We start from the raw sequence: 20350 nt of genomic DNA, 5'->3' as shown, positions 1-20350 counted from the left end.
CTGGGCCCCACTTACCCCTCATCTCCCCAATGGTTGCCATTGGCTGGAGCACACTTCAGGTTCTTCCTAGATGGAATTGTGATTCGAGAGGTTAAAAAAAAGTGGTCCTCCTCTATACTTTGTATTCAGCGTCCTATCTGTCTCCGGAGCGTGGAGCTCCAGGAAGCATTCCATCCAGGTGGCAGAATGGAGTTCTGTTTCATTAGGGTCTGTTTCCAGCACCTGGAGCAATGGCAGAGATGTAGGAGACGCTCAGTAAATATCTGCAGAATGAAGAGATTTTGGGTTTATGGCCTTAAACTCTTGGACTTTCAAGGTGTTAATGTTGTGTGTGACAATGAAGATTCCTGGTGTCCAGGTTACCTTTAGAAAATGGACTTGGTGAGGGCATGGTGTTAGCAGGATGCGGGCCTTTGGATCACAACCTGGATTTTCCTTCTTCAATTCCAGTGTTCTGGGATAATATTTTTAGAGTTGATGGAAAATGAGAACCTTCCAGAATGACAAGTTATTTATATAGTTTCTTGTACCCAGATTTCTGCCTGATTCATGATGTAATAGAAGAATTCGGAATTGAAATCAAATGGTTGAGAAGGAACAAATTAAGTCGCTAAGGCAGAGTTGAGATGATGCGGCGTTGTCTTTCACACTTCCGGAATGGTATTCTGGGACTCGGGTGCCCCCCCACCGTGTTTTCTAGAAGCACAACTAGAAACAGCACGGCTGCGTCTTTGCTTTTTGAGTGGATTTGTGGCCCAGCTCCCTGGGCCTTGCCTGGCCGGCTGTAGCGTTGGGCGGTGGAGAATCCCCTGCCTGTGTTAGAAGGGCTCTACAGTGCAGACACAGCGGTCACCACGCCTCGTGGAGCCAGAGTGCCAGGTGCTTCCTTCCAGCTCTGTGGAGAAGCCCAGCCCAGACAGGATGGCACACTTGCCTTCCCAGGGCACACTTGCTGCACATCAGACACCAGTCTTTCGTGTTCGTGGATGGAAGACCGAGTGAAATGAGCAGCTTTCCTTTGTTTCTTTTGATGGAACTTCGCAGCACCTTGCAGTGTAGATTTTTATATATAAAATCCACTAAAATCCCTGGAATCCCAGTACAGAGGGCTGAATCTACGGTTCCTCTCCCTGCCCCCGCTGCTGGGGGAGGCAGGGTTGCCTGGCCAGCAGGAAGCCTGTGCCTGTTTCTGAGAGCTGAGCTGCCCTTGACATAGTCTCTGACATTCGTTGCCCGGGGAAGTAAGTAAAATGCAGTTAACTCACCTGTCCGCGTGGGTAGACTTTCTTTCAGAGTGGGTGGGCCTCCTGTTGGAGTAGGCAGACTTCCTGTCCTTTTGTGGGCTCTGTGGCAGCGGAGCAGTGCATATGCTGCACACCCGTTGCACACAACCCCCCGTCAGAGGGAATGGTAGATCTGTGCTGAAGATCCGTGTTTTGCTGCCAGATCCTGCAGCACGGAGACAGTGTTAGCAAGAGTTAGGTCACAGTGAGCCAAGTCTAGCCACCCATCAGAACACACGCATCGCGGCCCGCCACGGAGCAAACTCGACGCACCCCTGGTGTGATTCTCACCGCTCCTGGAGTTCTCTAGTGGGCCGGCTAGTCCAAGTGTCTCGGAGTGAGTGGCGGTATCTCTTCTAGAGTCCTGGGATTCCCGTACTCCTTTCTGGCTCTCTCTGAGCCCTCAGCCCAGAGACAAGCAGTGCAGGGGACAGGGGTGGCGAAAGGCTGCTTCTAGCTAGAGAAATGCAGCCCCCATGATCCCCCCCCCCAGCAGTTCCGAGGACTCCCTGAGGTATTAGGGATTCAGCAGCTGTGGGTCCATCAGCTCCTCCACTCAGCCTGATGCGCCAACCTGTGAAATTCTGCCAGCTTGGCATTCGGTGGGCCAAATTAAGCAGACTCACCCTAGACTCAGATGTGAAGCCCGGGGCACTTAGTGGGAAAGGCACAGGTTGCGTCGCTAGGAGGGAGGGCACAGCCCTTAGAAACTCAAGAGTCGCGAAAGGGAATGCGCAGGAAGCCTGGCCAGTGTTTGCTTTTGAGTTCTGAAAGAGCCCCATGAAGGTAAATACTCTCAGATGGCCAGACCGTGTCTTGAGGGCCTTGTGGAGGCTCTATGCAATGGAGGAGAGGTCCCTGCAGGCACCTGGTCCACCCGGTCGTGGGATCCTTCCTGGGCTTGCACAGTAGGTTGTCTATAGGTGACAATCATGTATGGTCTGTTTTGAGCAGCTGAAAGAGGACTTTGTTCTCTCGCCACAATGAAATGATCAGTGTTTGAGCTGTGGATGTGCCAGTTCCCCTGACCTGAACGTGACACAGTGTACAAACCTCACGTCGTGCCCCAGAAACACGTACAGCCGTTAGGTGTCCATTAAAACGAGGAGGGGGAGGGGGAGGGGGAGGGGGAGGAGGAGGAGGAGGGGGCTAAATCGTAAGAATTCTTCTATGAGGGAAACGTGACTTTAGCCACTCATTTCTGAAATACCGGCTTCCTCCATGTCCTCCCAAGCCTGAGCGCCTCAAGGACTTCTCCCGCGGACGGCGTGGAATCCTGCGCACGGGGAGCCCAGCGAGGCAGGGAGGGAGCCGGGGTCTCTCACTACGCGCTGCCTTTCAAATGAGTAAATAAATGCATCCTTTAGAACACGAAACAAAGGGGTACAGACTCCGACGCCCTGCAGGAGAGTTCTTGTGCGTACCCTGGACAGACTGATTCTGGGGTTTTTATTTCCTGCCTCAAATCCTGTCGAAACCACAGAAATGAAACACTGATTCCATTTTGTAAAATAACTCTATGAATTGGAAGGTGCAGTGGTATCTTTAGCTGGGCTCGGGTTACATGATTTCTTTTTGCGTTCACTGAGTTTCCTTAACCCTGGTGAATGAGAACAAAGACTGAGAGCGTGGCGCCCGATGCGGTGAATCTGCTCGCGCGTGTCCAGAGTCGACACGCCGACAGTGAGTGCCTCTGCCCAGACCGAGTCGGTGTGCGGGAGGACATTTCAGGAGAATTCTAAGTTCTGTTTGCACAAAGGCTCACTTGGCTGGAAGTCAGCAAAGGCAGCTTGCCAAGTGAACAGGGTCCAGGTGCAGTCACCTGTGCAGCCGCCCTCCAGTCCTTGTCCACACAGACAGGGTAGGAACTCTGACCTTTGCACGTGCTTTGGGGACTTTTCACTTAAGGTACCCTACGTGTTTTCTCTGCGGGGCCTGAACCTACTGCGACTGCCCCTCGGCTGTTCATTGCCTAATGGGCGCCCTGTTTGTGAAAGCGGGGGAGGGGACGAGAGGTTCACTTCTGTGCACAGAGAACCGTGATGGATGTGTCCCTAAAGCTTCCTGCAAGAAGCTCTGGGGGTGGGAGAGTTGGCTGAGACGATTCAGTGCGGGGAATCAAGCAGCGTCTTTATCTCTGATTAGCACCCGAGAGACACTAGAGGGTGCTGTGAACCCAGTAGTGTGTTTTTGAGTGGAGGAAGTGAGGAGGGCAGGAGAGAAGCAAATTCTTCGCTACTCACTTGGTCTCTCTCCCCTGGCCTGTCCCGGGGCCAGCACACCTCGTTTGGTTTATGGAAGACATTGGCTTGGAACGGTTTATAAGCCAAATGCAAATGTGTTTCACTGAATTTGTGTCTATTTTAGAACCAGACCAGCCTCACCTTGCTAATGACGGCGAAACCAAACGAGATGTGAATTTGAGATCAGATAAGCTTCTCAAATATTTGGGGCAAAGTCAATGCCCAGGTCTGGAATGGGTTATTTAAGGAAGGAAAATAACTATTAATAACTTGATTGGCAGCTGTGTCATTTGGCCTATATTTGTGCAGTGAATACTGCCTCACAGATCCGTGTGAGGGCGCCTTGTGGACAAGACCGTGCTTCCCTCTCCTCCTAGTTGGCTCCTTCAGAGGACAGTCACAGGGACTCGTTGGCACTGGGTCAGCGTCGGCTCGGCACCGCACCTGGGTCCTGTTCAGGAGCATCTGCCCTGTTCTCTCTTTACATTACCTGGCAGCGCCGTGCTGATTGGCTGGATCCACAGGGCCAGAAGAGAATCCAGCAGCAGCCGCAGCACACAAAGGCACCCAGAGTCCTCGCTGAGACACGTGGCACGTGGCGCGTCCCCAGAAACCACATGTGGTTTCCGTAACACCGCGGTGTAGTGACTAGTGACTTCTTTTTTCAACTTGATGAGGAAGTGTCTCCTTCCACATCAGACATTGTCATCACTCTTTCGAAGACGGAACTTTCGGTCTCCGTTAGAACTTAACCAAGTTGACATACATAAGTCAGTCAGATATCTGTGAGAGAATCTGTTATCAAACAGATAACATACTGATGGACCCCAGAGGAAATATCAAGGTTGGATTTAGAGTAGGACATTCAGATTGCTTTAAACGTTCTATTTTTGTTTCGATGGTGGTGGAAGGTAGGAAGGTGTGAAATGTTGAAATATTGGGGTTGGATTTCATTCATGAATATTAAAACCTGAAGTGGAACGTCTCTGATTCATGTGGCTTTGGTGAGGAGATCAGCAAAGATCATAACGTGCAGAGGGGCAACCCAGTGAAGGCACAGGCCTTTCTGAACCTGCATCAGCCCCCACCTGTTGCAGATGCCCAGGTGCTACCCCTGGGGTCCTCTGCCCCGCCCCCGCCCCCAGCTCCCCGGCCTTCAGGCGGTGCTGTGGTGTCGTTATTTCATGCTGTCTTGTCTTACTATGCCCCTCAGCCTTGAGTGATGTGGGAAGCCCTAGCAAGGGCCGCTGCAGGGTTTTGTGGGGAGCAGGAAGGCGGGAGGCAGTATGTTCTGGAAAGATCTGTGAGCTCCTATATGGGGTGTGCACCTGCTCAGGTCAGAGGAGCAGCTGCCAAGCTCATTTTTAACCTCATGGCACTTTGCTTAGCGCTGTGTGATCTTGGGCAAGCAACTTAATCCCATGAGTCCTGGCTCCGTGGCCGTTAAACTGGGTGAATAGTGACCACGCTGTCTGTTCTGTAGGGAGAGCTGGAAGTCAAGCTAATTAGTAACATGCCCTTGTTTGCTGTGCTCCTGTCTGTTCCAAGGCTACAGATAATCACTAAGCCAGCCCCCACCGTCGCTGAGGCAGGGTCCTGCTGCTAACCCCATGTTACAGCCAAAGGAAGAAGGAGTTAGGACACCCCGGTCCCCAGTTCTGACCTGCACCCTGTGGAGCACGGCTGGAATTGGATGGCCTTGGTGCAGCCTCTGGGCTCCTTCAGTGGGCAGCCCTGCTGTCTGTGACTGCAAGCCCTGTGTGTCAAGGGGATGTCACCCAGGGCACTGGGGAGCAGGCTGCCCTGCAGGGAGCTCAGCTGGTGCCTGCTGTGCTGTTAACAAGAGGCTAGTCTCATAGAGCCAGCGCTGTGAGCGTGGACTGGGTCACAGATGCAGAAGAACCTCAGAGTAGCTGAAGCACAGCCAAACATCGCTCTGGGGGTGTGCGGCTGTCCTGTAGACCTGTTCCCTGTGCAGGGTACAGCCCGGCTTCAGAAAGCACCAGAAGCCGAGCTGTACGAGGCTGCCCTGAGCCCAGCTGCGTACCCCGGTCACAGGTCCCTGTCATTGTCCCTGTCTGAGGGTGCTGGTTGCAGCCCAAAGTCTCTGTACCAATCCAGGTCCTCAGAGAAATGCACACATTCTAGGAGCTGGTTTGAGAGCGACACTGTGGAGTCCAGAGAGCCCCAAATCTGCAGGATGGGGCGGCATTGCTTCTTCCTTCCAGAACCTTGGAAACTTTATCTGAGTGTGTGTGGCAGAGGCTCTGTCGTGCCTGGAGTCTTGTCCACCAGACCTTCTGAGCAGTGCCTGGACTGGTGTTTAACCAGAGCTGGGCGCCATGGCCCAGCCAGGTTGACTCATGTGCAGTTAATTACTGTGGACTCTGGGCTCCATCCCTTTCTGTCCACCTGTCCTGTGCCACCCTGGCTTCTGCCCCTGCATGTGCTTTGTGCCCCTGGTGCAGACGGCCTTCCTCGGACTCTGGGGCCAATGTGGGGGCAGGGTGGGTACCTCGGAGTCCACGCTGCACATGTTTAGCAGTGGCCACACAGTGAGTCTCTGCTAAGGCTTTGGCTGCTGTCTAGCCTCATTGGACTGGGACTGGTGTCGGGCGTGGCTGCAGCGTAGCTCCCATGTCTGTTTCACTTTGGAGTCCCAGGGAGCAGAGAGTCCTAGTGGACCTCACTAGGGACAGTGTCCTCCTGGGATGATCCTGCGGCCCTGGGGCGTGGCTAAGTGTGGGTGGAGTTGAGGAGGGGGCACCTGAGCGGGTGCTCTGGAGAGAGGTGGACGTGGGTTGGGCTCCCCTGGCATCTCAGGGATGGGTGGCAAGTGTGGTGCCTAAGGCGTCTCTCGGACAGGGATGCGGCGCCCAGACCTAACACCGATTCTTCCCGACACGCTGTCAAGAGTCGCCGAGTTTGGGAACCTGATCCCAAGGTGTGTTGGTGCGACTCGGGCCGCCACTAACGTGTCCTCCCTGCTCTCGCCTTGTCCCCTGCAGAGGATGACGACCTGGAGAAGCTGGTGAATGACATGAACACATCCTTGGAGAGCCTGTACTCGGCCTGCAGCAACATGCAGTCGGACACGGTGCCCCTGCTGCAGAACGGCCAGCACACCCGCAGCCCGCCGCCTGCCGCGAGTGCCCGCCCCGCCCCGCCGCAGAAGGTGCAGCGCTCCCAGCCTGTGCACATCCTGGCCGTCAGGTGAGCCCGTGTCCTTCCGCAGAGATAGGCTTTGCTTCTGCTTGTCAGGTGGGGTCGGGAGGCATGGGTTGGCTGAGCAAAACACGGGGCTGATGGATTCCTTTTAGTGCCTCCTTGACTGCGGGGGCATGTGAGGACCCCCCCCCCCCATGGATAAACTCTACATGCATATTTCTCCTACACACACACACCTATGATAGTTTGTGAATTAGGCACAGCGGTAGAGTCATGTGCACAGGCACGCGCTATTGTGATGTCCGATTCACCACGCTCCCCTTCTTTTCGGGATGGCGCGATGGGACATTGTCCACACAATGAGGGTAACAGGTGGGTGACACAGGCGGTGACCACTGCTGATCTTTGGACAGTGTTCTGTGGGGAAGAGCCTCAGGCCCTGACCATGCCTGTGGACCACAGGTGACCGAGACCACTGAGTGTACGTGGGTCCAGCCTGGCAGGACTGGGTGAATGTGGGGCTCCGCACACTGCCGGCAGCTTTGAATGAGCGCCTGCTGTGTGCCGCTGCTCCTGGTGCAGAGGAAGCAGGAAAGGTGCCTGCACAGTGCAGGCAGTGCGGGCCTCGAGCCTGCATTCCCCATGGGGGTCTGGGACCAACAGCACCTGTGCCCCTGGGGCTTGTCAGAAACGCACAAGCCAGGCCACACTGTGTTCCCAAGAACACAGAGGCCTGAGCAAGGTGGCTGGCCGGAGACGGCTGTCCAGGAGGTCGCAATCTTGGGGCCCGGAGTGGGGCCTCTAAGGCCCCAGGGTGTCCTTCCCAAGGGCAGAATGGGGTCGGGGTCGGGGGAGTTTGGACAGGTTTGGGTCTTGGCAACGTCATTCTGGCTGCCTAGGGTCGGTGGAGGGCGGCAGGACAGAGGGCAGAGGGGTCCAAGCGTTTGCTGACCGGGAAGTCAGCTCACGGCTGGAGAGGGTGGCAGGCTGATGAGGACCCTGGGCGCGTGGTGGGCAGCAAGCGTGCAGATTGTGAGCACGTGGGTTCTGGTGGGGAGGAGACAGAGCGTGCAGGCCTACCCGGTTTTGTCTTGAGTGTCCAGGAGGACCGTGGCTGAGAGATAAGGAGGTAGCTGGGCAGAGGGGGACGCGGAGGGTGCCTTCCACATTCCATGGAGACCTTTGTGAACCCAGGCTGAGCAGTGAGGACAGCTGCTGGGGACTCTGCAGCCTTGCCTGTCCCAGGCACTCCCGATGGATTTCGGGCATAGAGACCCAGGAGGAAGGGCAAGGGTTGAGGTGAGGCTGAGCCCGCAAGTGGACTAACTCCGGAGGCTGTGAAGGCGGCCCTCTGCCCTGGGGTCTCAGCACTGTGTCTGCCAGGCACTCTGCTCCTTGTGCTAGGATCCTCCTGGCTTCCAGAAACTTCTAAGACATTTCTCTCTGGTCTGACACTTGGGGTTTTCTACAGCCCCCATGTTGGTCTTGCCCCGGGCCTCTGCCTCTCAGGTCTGCTGCCTTGTGTCCCATTGTGGGGGCAGCTGGGCCCCTCTGCCGGTGTTTGTCCAACTCGGTGTCCAGAACACCAGTCCCACCCGTAGCTGCTGTTGAGCAAAGCCTGCAGGCTTCCGAGCAGGGGGTGGACGCGCAGGGGGTGGACGCGCAGATGGGCCCAGGTGTAGCGCTGGTGCGGGCGGTGCCGCAATGCCGGGGTTGCTGAGCTGTGGTGTCAAGGACTATGGATTCATGAAACCCGCGGTTGCAGTGAGTTCAGGGTCAGCAGCCTTTCTCTGTGGACACAAGCGCGGGCTCATTTCACAATTCGGTGAGGCCGCTGGGGCGCTTGCTTCCTCGGTTAGATAAACGTTTGCTTCAGGGATGCTCCCAGACTTGTTCTCCGGAAACGTTCCTTTCCACAAACACCTGGCTGCACATCAGCTGTTCACCGAGATCCGCGGTGAGGTGTTTGGAGGAACCCCGCAGCCTCTGGGTGAGCCCTGAGGAGTCTGCGGTGCACCTGCGCGCCTGGGCAGGGGGTGGGGTGGGGGCTCTGTAGTGCGCATGCGCATGTGCGCCCCTTGGCCTCTGGTGAGTGCGTGCACAGGGCCCCGCCCCACGCTGGTTCATGGAGGAGTTGGTTCTTTCGCGTCTGAGCATGACAACTTGTCACGTTGCCCCTCAGTGTTTGGTCACGGTGAAGCACAGCTCCTGCATTTAGCGGTCTGGGTGTGCGGCCGAGGGGCAGTTATGTCCGCCCGTGGCTGCGCCCTCTCCTGAGCTTTGCCGCCCAGCGGCTGCCTCTCACCCCGTCCTGCAGCCCCCGTGGGTGCGCCTGGGCCCAGGCTTCTGGAGCTTGTGGAAGAGATGTGGCTTGGGACAGCCCTGGTTCGACTGCCTCCCAGCCCGCACGGCGCACCCAGGGTCCACCTGTGCTGCCTCCCGACGTCCCCGGGGCCCCACACGCAGCATGTGCTGGGTCGCCTCTGGCTCTCCGCCCCCGAGCACCCCCACGGAAGAGGGGGGCTGACCCCCGGGCCAGGGCAGCCCTAACCGCGCCCTTCTCGCACTCCCCAGCAGGCGCCTTCAGGATGAAGACCCGCAGTTCCGAACCTCTTCGCTGCCGGCCATCCCCAACCCCTTCCCAGAGCTCAGCGGCCCTGGGAGCTCCCCGGTGCTCCCGCCGGCCTCCCTGCCTCCGAGCCAGCCCGTGACAAAGCAGGTGAGTGTGCGTGGGGTGTGCACAGGCGCGTGGCTCACCTGGGGAGGCAGGAAGGGGCCGGGGCTCTTCTCCCGCTGCCGCCATTCTTGACGTCTCAGGAGCGGTTTGAACTCAGCGGACAGAATTCCACCTGAGGAATGCAATCGTGTGTCAAACGCGTTCCATAAATGTGCCACAAACACTGATGATGTGGTGCTTAAGGGCGGCTCTTAGTGCTTCCAGAGCCTTCTGGGAAATCAGCCTCAAGGCTCAAGTGCCTGGGCTCAGGCATCCTGACAAAGCTGTTTCCACCTCGTGGTCCTGACTCGGCACACCAGCCTTCCAAGGCCGGCGGCCTCCTCCTGACCAGAGGATGATGGCTGCATTTCTGAACTTGAGCTTGTGGTTTCGACGTTAGCCCTGTAGGGTCGGCTTGTTAGGGCACAGCAGGAGATGCTCACTAGCATCCTGGGTGGGAGTGCCCCCGAGTCCTGGCTCCTCCACTTCCGATCTGTCTTCGTGCTAATGCACCTAGGAAGGCAGAGGTAGTGGCCCAAGTGCTTGGGTGTCTGCCAGCCACACGGGAGACCAAGACGGAGCTCCTGGCTCCCGGCTCCTGGCTCCGAGTTCCACCTGGCCTAGCCCCAGCTGCCGTAGTCATAGGGAGTGAACCAGCGGATAGAAGATATCTTCTCTCTCTCTCACTCTGCCTTTCAAATAAATAAAACTTAAAAAGAAAAAAAAGTAGGACCTTCACTTAGATGCCACGTTAATGCAGCCATTCTCAGTATGTGAGGAAACTCAGTGGCCAGTCCAGTCAGAGAAATAGGCTTCTGCCTAGTTGATGGGGGCTGGGGCCGGGGTGGGTTCCAGGCCCTGCCAGGAGTACCCAGCCAGCCTTGCGGGGGGCAGGGCTGCTGATAATTACAGCAGCAGCAGCTGATTTTTTTTTTTTTTTGAGTATTTTTGTGTGCCAGGTATTACTGTGAGTGGTTAATATATTGATTGATTGATGCATCCACTTGCTATCCAGACCCACCCTAGGAATTAAGTCCACATGTTCTCTCTCCTGCAATCAAGGAGACTGAGCCCATGGAGGTGAGAGAGGTGGCTAGGACCCAGAGCCCAGGCTGCAGCCACCTTATTCGGGTTCCTGAGACCCTGGCCGTCTTCCAGACAGGCAGCACTGGAGGTCACCTGCCTTACCACGGTCTCTGCGTCCCGGGGCTCCCCACTGCCGCACTTTGCCGTCCTCAGGCACAACAGGCTGGCCACCCGCTGCACTCGCGTGTCCTGTCCGTCCCCTGCAGGTTCTGCGCCCTGGGCACACAGACAGCTCTTATAACGTGTGCTGCTGCCGCTGGCCCTGGCCTCCAGAGCCGGCTGGGTCACAGCGCCGTCAAAACTCGGGAGCGAGGTCAGTGGCCTCTGTCTGGGAGCCAGCACTGCCCTGGCTTTGGGCACTCGTCACATGCCCTGAGGTCCATCTGGGGTGTCTGCCTCCCGGGTGACGGCTGCCTCAAATAAGGACCCAGACAGACTGTCTATGGATTTGTAGCCGAGGTTGTTTACAGAGTAACCCATCCTAAAATAAGACCATGAAAATCTTAGCTGGCAGCTGGCAGGACAAGGGCCTGTGCCCCCTGGGCTGTCCGCGTCTGTGAGAATCAGGAAGACTGTGAACTGTGCCTGCTGCTGTTTCCGTGGGATCCCCAGGATCCCGCTGCTCTGGGGTCTTGGTTGTCGCCCAGAGTCCTCAGGCCACAGGGGAGGCGCAGGCAGAAAGGCTGAATCGCTTGGCTGCACTTAGAGAGAGCCAACTTGTTCTCTCTCTCGTTCTAACTGTCCGTGTGTATGAGGTACCGACTAACTCCGCACCACGTGTCCTCAGTGCGCGATGATGGCGCCGGGTTAGTTAGCATGTCCAGCTCCCTGCACGAAGTGGGGACGTCCCACCTGTGGGCAGCGTAGCGCCCAGGAAATCATTTGGCGTGGTCCTGTCCAGGTAGCCGCAGGCAAGATTTGAAATTCAGTAACTCTATAGCAGGCTAACTTTTAGTTTGACGATCTGTGTGGCTCATGAATGATATCCTAAATATCCAGAGGGGAAAAAAAGTTCCTAGCCCTGCCCTAGACACTTCTTAGAATCATCATTGTTTATCACTGTGTGGCTGTGCACATCATGGAGTAGAGTCGGAGAACACATTGAGTGTGCACAGCACACACTGGGCACGTCTCACTGTGCACACATGCACGCTCACACCTCACTGAGTGTGCATGCGTTAGTCACACCTCACTGCACAGCACACACTGCTCAAACAACACTGTGCACAACACTCACTGCTCACATGTCAGTGTGCACGACACGCGGCGTGTGCTGGTCACACCTCAGAGTGTACATAGCACACACTGGACACGTCTCACTGAGTGTGCTCAGTACACACCCGTCACAATCAGATAATGAACAGTCCCTTCCCCTGTGTTAAACACTGCACCCTCTGCATTCACGGAATATGCAGTGGCTCCTGGGGCCAGCCTCACCCTGCGCAGTGGCTCCTGGGGCCAGCCTCACCCTGCGCAGTGGCTCCTGGGGCCAGCCTCACCCTGCGCAGTGGCTCCTGTGGGCCAGCCTCACCCTGCGCAGTGGCTCCTGTGGCCTAGCCTCACCAGCACCCACTGATAACTGGACGCACTGCTTCCACATGGGCGTGATGTGTGCTGTTCCCCGGCTCCCTGTTTCCTCTGCCCCTTCCCAGCCTCGAGTGCTCGCACTTCTGTGTCAGAGCCTCGCTGAGCCTCTCCAGGGGGATGTTTGTCTGTCTGAGTCCCCCCTTCCTTTGGGCCTCGGACATAGTGTGGTCTGTTGGTGCTGCCAGCGCTGCACGTGAGCCCCTCAGCCGCCTGCCTTTGAGGTCTCTGAGTCAGGAGTCCTGGGGTGATGCTGTCGGGTAAGGTGTCTGTGTCCTGTTGTCACATGTCTGTGGGAAAGAGAAATGCGAGGTGCTGTCCCCTCTCTTAGAAGTGGGGACCAGGGTCTAGTCCAGAGTCTGAAAGGAGAAGGACCCAGCCAGCTGAGCCCAGGGGAAGGCACGGTGTAGTCTGGGAGGTGACTGGGGCCGGAGAGGCAGCAGCAGGCTCTTGTGTCCGTCCTGAGAGGTTTAGGGTAGAGAACCAGGGCAGGGGAGAGGGCAGAGGAGACCCCGGCTGTTATAGCCCAAGCACACGAGGCCTTCCTTAGCGACTACAAGACTGGCCTGCCTCCACTCTCCCTGGGTTTCCATTTCAGGTGGCCACTTAATGGGGCAGGAGTGGTCAGGTGTTGGTGGCCGGCGATGCCAGCATGCCAGGTCTAGAGAGTGATTGCTGTGGTGTGGACCTGGTGCTTGTCACAATGCACCTGCTCCTAGAATGGGACGGGGACACAGTGGGCTGCAGCCCTGGGGGTGGACACCGGCCCTGGGGACAGCCCCATGACTGCAGGCAATATGGTAGCAGAACTAAGTCTGAGGCAGGCTCAGAGCGACATTAGGTCTCCACTGTTGCGTGTACCCCTTGTGTGAGCTGAAGGCTGGGTTCCAGAGGGCGGTGGCTCCCGCACAGTCCCCCTCCTTGAGCTGCACGTGGTGGAGCAGCGTCCGGCTTCATCTGTGCCCTGGTGTCCAGGCCTCCCTTCTGTTACCACCCCCCCCACACACACACACACAACTGGGTCTTTCCCCTGCGTTTTCTAGAATTCCAGTTACTTTGGCCATTGTGAAAGTAAGAAAACTCAGGCCTGGTTAGTCTGGGGAGTGTTTCGCGTTCCCTCGCTGTTGTGGAAATGCACGTGTCCTGCGTGGTTTGGGAGGCTCTGAGAGCTGATGGACTCAGGTGTGCTCCCAGAGCCATGTCCAAGGCGCCTGTGCGCGGCGTGCGCCGTGGCCACACTGGGACTGTGAGTGCCCTCGCCGTGGCTTCAGGTTTCCCTGGCACTGCTCGGAGCCGCCGGGCGTCAGCCCCCGTAGCCAGGGAGTAGTCCTGGAGCTCCGACGTGATGTCCCCGTGTGTCTCTGTTGACCTCCCGGCGAGTGATGCAACCGTAGCCCAGTAGGCGTGACCTGGAACTGGCCACTGTGGGGCTAAGTATGAGACAGGAAATCGTCACTGGAATCTCATGTGAAATCCCAGCCTCCATTCGTTCTCTGGACTATAAATATCTTTTTACATGCGAAGTCTGTAAATCTGAGACGCTAGGACTGGGCCTTTGTTAGGGCTTCCAGCAGCTCCTGATCCTGAAAATGTGAACTCGAAGTCACCAGCGTGCTTTGCAGGAAGAATCCCCCTTCTCTGCCAGAAACGTGAGTCTGTGCCTTGGCCATATGTGGCTGTTTCGAGGGGTGTTTCAGAAAGACCAGTCTGCTTTGGTGCCCCCCAAAAAACAAAACAGCAGCAACAAAAAACCTTGGAACGCATACACACCCAGGACCTTCAGAAAGTTCATGGAAAATGCATATTATTGAAAACCTGGGCGTGAACTTCATCATGCGCAGGTTTTGCATCAGAATTGACGTGTGTTTTCATTCCATTTCCCAGGGGCTTTCTGAAGCCCCTCCGGTGGTGAGGGCCGAGCTGTAGTCAGAGGCGCCCTGCAATTAGCCTCGGTTTTCCCCAGGCGTGGGTGCACTTTTCAAAGAGGGCTGCATCTCTTGGGATGAACAAAAGTGATTTTCCCACTGCATTGACTTGCTAACTTTCGCTGGCGCTCTGACTTAGGTTCACTAGCAGGAGGGCAGGCACTGGTCAGAAATCCTTTCCCTGTTAACCAGTGTGGTGGCCTCTGTGATTAGAAACTCTTCTACGTGAGAGTGTTGGAACGGTGTTCAGCCTGGAGAGCGAACCCGTCACACCCACGGACTGTGGTTACTCGGGTGGGGTCTGCACAGTTGAATCTGCAAGACGGCAATGGAGCTTCCTGCGTGCAGAGCCGAGGTCCCTCCCCAGGAAGTGTGCCCCACACACAGAAGCATTCAAGATCCGGTGCACAGCTCTCTGTAAGCTTTGTGCATCAGGTGTGCAGGAAACATAAGTGAACTTTGCATTCCCCCAGATGTGTCCTCACAGTGTACCTATCTATGAGCAAACATTGCAAAATCTGGAATCCAGCACTCCTGGCCCCAAGCAGAGTGACCACGGGGCTTCTGCTCCACGCTCTGGTCTGTGCCTGTCTGCCCCCTGGGTCTGGGGTGAAGCGGTCCATGGGACTCCCAGGAGAGCAGTGTTGTGCTTTGGGTCCTGCTGGAGGGGCTCCCCCCTTGGGGAACGCTGTGCCACCTTCTCAAGCCTCCATAGAAGCCGGCCTCCAGGGAGTGTGTCCTGGGGGCTGGGTATCACAGTTCTCCCGGCCCTGTGCCTTCTGGGGGCCGCTTGTGCAGCCTCACCAGCTCTGTCCCCTCTGTCTGCCCTGACCGCTACCTGGACCCAGCCCTCCTCCCCCGTTCTTTGTTAGGTTCTCCTCTCAGCCTCTTAAGTAGCGCGAAGGAGAGGTGATTTGAGTATGCGAGGACAGCAAGTGAGGCTGCCCCAGAGGACTGGGAGGAGAGAGTTTGGTGGGTGCCCCTCCCCCACGGCGGCTCGCCAGGTGTCCACGTTTCTAGGAAGCCCAGCTCCGACGTGGCACGCTGGCCTGAAGGTGGAGGAGCGCGCGCCCCCTGCTGGCAGCTCTTATTTTAGCCGGAGAGAACCAGCTGCTGATGCCTGTTTTCCTTACCTTCCCCCAAGATGGCTTCCCGTGCTAACCAACACTGTGCACGGAGTCGAGGCGACAGTTTCTGGCCCTGCTTGTAGAATTCTGCCATCGTCACCTCCTGTGCAGATGAACACAGCCCTGAAGAGGTATAAAGGGAGCCGTCAGGCGGCCGCTGCTTCGCTGTGCCCCGCGGAGCCCTGAGGTCACAGATAGGCAGGCAGCAGTACTTTCTGGCTTAAGCCTTGGGATCTAAGCACCAAAGACCCAGTCGCCCCCTGCACCTACACGCAGCTGGGTGCCTTCCTGTCTCTCTGTTTCACCTGGTTTCAGGCGAGGGCAGCTGTAACTTTGTGCATGTTTTTAGTTGTTTGCCATGCCCTGAGTATTTCCTGTGTTTGGACGACGCAGCCGACAGCCACCCGGCAAGCAGGGGTCCGTGTCACACTCCCTGCTCGGCCGTGCCTGCCCCCAGGGTCTGTGCAGAAGCGGTGCCGTGCTGCGTGTCCAGGCTCACTTGACTGCACGGTGGATCCCTCCCCGAGGGCAGGTTCCTGGGGCGCGTGCCACTCTGGCCGTCTGTAAGCACGCGTCTGTGTGGGCGGCCTGCGTTTCGGGGCCTTGGAGCCAGGCCCTCGTGGCTGGAGCTTGGCCCCTGCCTGGCAGACTTGTTGGGCTCTGGACACGCAGCTGCCAGGGCGGCTGTCTGGGCGCGGCTGACATGCAGTGCCCTCACACCCTCTGCAAAGGCCGTGTCCTTGCACGAGAGCCTGGGTTTGTGGCCTGAGATTCCCCTTGGGTCCCTCACCCTTTCCCTAACCTTTGTGGTGTCACTTGGAGTCCCCACCCCATAAAGGGCCAGTGGTTTCTATAGAAACCCACGTCCTGGCTGTAGGTGAACAGTTTTTGAGACCTTGAGGCCAGAGGATGAGACGGGTTTGCTGTGCTGCCCGGCGCGGGGGTGCCAGGCACGTGGAGGCTGTCCAGCGAGGTGGCATGCACGTGCTGTCCTGCTCGCCTTGTGGTCAAGCTTTGGGTGCAGCTTAGGTTTGTAGCTTTATTTTCTCTTAGCCGCCGAATCAGCCAGAACTCTGACTTAGTACGAGGAGCCCCTGTAGCTTTTTCAAAATTTGAAATCCAGAAACCTACCTACCGCATCGCCTCCGCACAGATGACGGATCAGAGGAAGAGTGGAGAGCGTGGCCCCTGCGGCTGGCGCCCAGTGGCCCTGCCCCACTCGGGAGTTGCCTGTGAAGAACGGAGGGGCAGTTTGGATGTGGGCGCTCCATGTGATGAGTCACCCCCTTCCAAAGAGCAGTTAGATGCTGGGAAGCGCTTCTGGGAATACACCATCATTTGGGATTAAGATGAGAGAGAGCCCTGAGTATGAGAAGGGTGCCCAGAGACCACCGCACCCCGGGTCAGCCAGAGCAGGTGCCCAGGGAGAGCCTGTACTCCGCCCTGGGTGCGAATGGCATGGGCCTGGCTTCGTCATTCCCTTCCCTGTGTGTGGTGTGTGTAGACTAACACCTCCTCTGATGTTTGATTGCCACGTGGAGACCTGCCTGTGGCTCTGTAGCACTGACTGCTTGGGTCTGCTCTCCGCACTGTGAAATGTATCTGTTGGACGCCTTATCTTTGTAACCCAGGTGTCCGTCTGGAGGCCCAGAGCTGATATGTGGGCGAGGCGGCCCTCGCACACGGTCACCAGTTGCTCTTGTAGGTTGCTAACTTTTACTGCCACAAGAACAAACTGGGAGGCCATGGGGATTTGTTTGGCTTTTTAAAAAACTAATTAATTTATTTGAAACTTAGAGTTACAGAGAGGGAGAGACAGAGAAAGAGATCTTTCATCTGTTGATTTAGTCCCCAGATAGCTGTAGGCCGGGCCGAAGTGAGTTGCCAGGAGTTTCATCAGTGCCTCCCACGTGGGTGCAGGCACCCAGGCACTTGGGCCGTCTCCTGCTGCTCTCCCAGGCTGTTAGCAGGGAGCCGGATTGGAAGTGGAGCAGCTGGGACAGCAACCATTGCCCATATGGGATGCTGGCTTTACCTGTTACACCGCAATGCCGTGCCAGCCCCTGTAGAGCTCAGAGCTTTTTTTTTTTTTTAAATCATTTTATATATTTGAAAGAGAGACAGAGAGCTTCCATCCTCTGGTTTACCTCCACTCCCCTCTGCCCCCAAGTGGCCACGATGGCAGGGGCTAGACCAGGCCAAAGCCAGGAGCAGAAACCGCATCCAGGTCTTCCGTGTGGTGGTGGGGGTGCCAGCACTTGGGGCATCCCCCCGCCTCCCGTGGTGCGTGAGCAGGGAGCTGGATCGGAAGAAGGGGCTGGATTGAGAGCAGAACACCCAGGACTGGCATCGGCGCTCTGATTCGTGATGCTGGTGTGGCAGGTGGCACCTTGACCCCCTGCACTGCAACACCAGCCCCTCGCGGAGCTTGTAAAGAACAGATCTCACTGGTGACCGTTGCTCTTGCCGGCTGTCGGTGTTTCTGTGATTATGCGATGCCATTTGAATGGTGAGGAAGCCGAATTCTGAAACGTAAGGTTCTGTTGGTAGTGTGAAGAGTGTTAGTCTAAACTCCGTTGGTAGCAGATGTCTTTAGCAGATGAACTGGGATTTTCAGGGTGAAAATCATATGTTTCTGCAAATACATTTTCTTGGATCAAAACACAGCCCTAAGTGACAGCTCCCCTTGTGAAAGTGTGGCCATGGCGTCTGCTGTCTCGGCCAGCAGTGGAGGAGTCCTGGGATTGCAGCTCCTTTGTCGTCTCTGAGCCCCCCTCCCCCTTTTCCTTCCCTCTCCCTTCCTCCTCCTGTCCCTCTTCCCTCCCTCCCTCCCTCTCCCTCCCTCTCCCTTCATCTCCCTTCCTCCTCCTGTCCCTCCTCCCTCTCTCTCACCCTCTCCTTCCCTCCCTCCCTCTCCCTCCTCCTGTCCCTCTTCCCTCTCTCTCGCCCTCTCCTTCCCTCTCCCTTCCTCCTCCTGTCCCTCTTCCCTCCCTCCCTCTCCCTTCCTCTCCCTTCCTCCTCCTTCCTTCTTCTGTCCCTCCTCCCTCTCTCTCACCCTCTCCTTCCCTCCCTCCCTCTCCCTCCCTCTCCCTTCCTCCTCCTGTCCCTCTTCCCTCCCTCCCTCTCCCTTCCTCTCCCTTCCTCCTCCTTCCTTCTCCTGTCCCTCCTCCCTCTCTCTCACCCTCTCCTTCCCTCCCTCCCTTTCCCTCCCTCTCCCTTCCTCCTCCTGTCCCTCTTCCCTCCCTCCCTCTCCCTCCCTCTCCCTTCCTCCCCCTTCCTCCTTCTGTCCCTCCTCCCTCTCTCTCTCCCTCTCCTTCCCTCCCTCCCTCTCCCTCTCTCTCTCCCCCATCTTCACCACGCCCCTCAGATTTCACTGTCTCCTGAATTCCCAGTAAGCCTGCCTCAGCTCCGCCACCCTGCCCTGCAGCCCGTCTGCCCTTGTTCTGCCTGGCCTGCGTGCGCCTCCCTGCCCGCTGCCCCGGTGGCCGTGAGGTCTCGGCAGGCACAGCAGCTGTGCCGCGCAGCGGCCCCGGCCCTCTTGGAGGCCGACGTCCTGCACTTGCTCCTGGTCCAGGCTGCTTGCTGCACAGCTGGCCTGTGTGGACACCTCCCTTCCACCAGTGAAAGGAGAAGGCGGGTGAGGGGAGGCTGTGGGAGCCATGGCTGGCTAGGCGCTCACTCTGCAGTAGGTGCACTCTGCACGGCCTGGGGGATGCCCACCCGAGCCCGCCTGCCAGTCGCCAGCAGTCAGGGATTGGGGTTGGGGGGATAGCAGGCCCTGCTGTCACCTACGCCCGTCTGTGTGCTCAGGGTTGGCTGCAGGGAGCTGCCCCAACAGGGAAGCGGAGGACGCAGGGTTACGCCACACACCAGCCGTGCCGCGTTGTGCCCCTTGCCTGCTTTAACTGGAGGAGCTGTGGGGACGTGGCCAGCCCGCCCTGTCTGCGGCACGCTTCCCATGTGAGAGGGTGTGTGGCTGACGTGCGGCACACAGCACTTCCTCTGAAGAAAGTGAGAGGCGCAGGTGCGAGGTCCCCAGCAGCCCCACGACCGGAAGGGAACACTGGCAGTCTCCTGTTGGAGCTGAGCACGTGGAGAAACTTGACAGGCTCCGAAACAGCCACGGGGCTGCAGCTGGGCAGTGCCGATGACGTGGCGTGAGGCCAGGCGTGGGAAGCTGCCATGGGACTGGACTTGGTCTCCATGTCTGTCCTGGCTGTGCGTGGAGTGGCGGGTGGGCGGCCCCTCGGGCTACGGCAGGGAACCAAGGAGCTGGGGGTCATCGCCAGGGTGTTCTTCCTTTGTTCCAAGTTTGTTACAGTGAATGTATTACAGTAAAAACCGAGATATGTGCCTGTGCATATGTGTGTGTGGATGCTTGTGTGTACATGTATGTGTTTATGTAGATGGGTGTACATGTTTGCACACACGCATGTCCATATATTTGTACGTGTGTGTATTTGTGAGCTTCTATGTGTGTCTGTGGGTATATGTTTCCATGAATTGTGTACATGTATACATGCACTTAGGTGTGCACATGCTTTTGCATGCATGTGTCTGTGCATCTGCATTCGTGTGTGTGTGCATGGGTTATGTGTTCTTGTGTACGTGTGTGTAAACGTGTGCTTTGTGTGGATGCATGTTTCTGTACCTGTCCTTGCATATATTCGTGTGTATGATTTGTCCATGTGCTTTGTGTGTGCTCGTGCATGTGTGTGCTCGTGCATGCATGTGGATATGTGCACACGTGGCAGGACAAACTCAGCCTGCATCTTCTTTGATCTGTAAAGGATCTGGCCCCCAGGCGCATGCAGACGTTGAAGCACAGTGTCTTGTGGTAACGGCTGGTGCACGAGACCACAGCTTGATCCACTGTGGTGTCTGCAGGTGGGGCCTGTGGGAGGTGAAGGGAGTGGGTCAGGCTGTGGGGTCGAGCCCACGACCCAGTCCTGATGCCTTTGTAAAGAGAGACCAGGGACGCCAGGAGGAGCCTGCTTGCCGTCCCTGCCCCATCCCCACCGCGCTCCGGCCTCACCCCGTGCCTCAGCCTCTGGTCCACTGATCTCCAAGCCGGGAGCTGGGCTCAACCTCCTTGGGAGGCTCTTGGTGCTGTTTTGGTTTCCTGTTTTGATGAACAGGAACGATGCTGTTAATTTGGAACCAAGGAGCTGAAAAGCGTTAGGTAAAACACATTCCTTTTCACCAAAATTAACTTCCC

The 20350-nt window shown here is 57.1% G+C and overlaps 1 protein-coding gene and 1 long non-coding RNA gene across 5 annotated transcripts in view; one reads left to right on the top strand and one right to left on the bottom strand.

The window, feature by feature from the left end:
* LOC138845824 (uncharacterized) overlaps nt 1-10861 on the bottom strand; it is a 30366-nt gene extending 19505 nt beyond the window's left edge. The window contains exons 1-3 of the long non-coding RNA XR_016222933.1: nt 10599-10861; nt 1266-9543; nt 16-222 (exon numbers count right to left, since the gene is read on the bottom strand). This is a non-coding gene — a long non-coding RNA (uncharacterized LOC138845824). The remainder of the gene's footprint in view (nt 1-15; nt 223-1265; nt 9544-10598) is intronic.
* The window catches only part of GRB10 (growth factor receptor bound protein 10), a 113300-nt gene that overhangs the window by 64749 nt on the left and 28201 nt on the right, over nt 1-20350 (top strand). For 2 of the 4 annotated variants that reach the window (XM_051853161.3, XM_070059469.2), the window contains exons 3-4: nt 6535-6739; nt 9269-9413. In XM_051853161.3, coding sequence (XP_051709121.1) covers nt 6535-6739; nt 9269-9413 — 350 coding nt within the window. Of the gene's footprint in view, nt 1-6534; nt 6740-9268; nt 9414-13580; nt 13730-20350 lie in introns of those variants that run through there. The other 2 variants (XM_051853162.3, XM_089315986.1) reach the window with 2 other exon arrangements.

Source organism: Oryctolagus cuniculus, chromosome 16 (assembly GCF_051225735.1).
Source record: "Oryctolagus cuniculus isolate XC-2025 breed Fujian yellow rabbit chromosome 16, ASM5122573v1, whole genome shotgun sequence".
Taxonomy (NCBI): Eukaryota; Metazoa; Chordata; class Mammalia; order Lagomorpha; family Leporidae; genus Oryctolagus; species Oryctolagus cuniculus.
The sequence above is the reverse complement of the archived record's forward strand: the minus strand, read 5'-3'. Positions and strand labels throughout refer to the sequence as shown.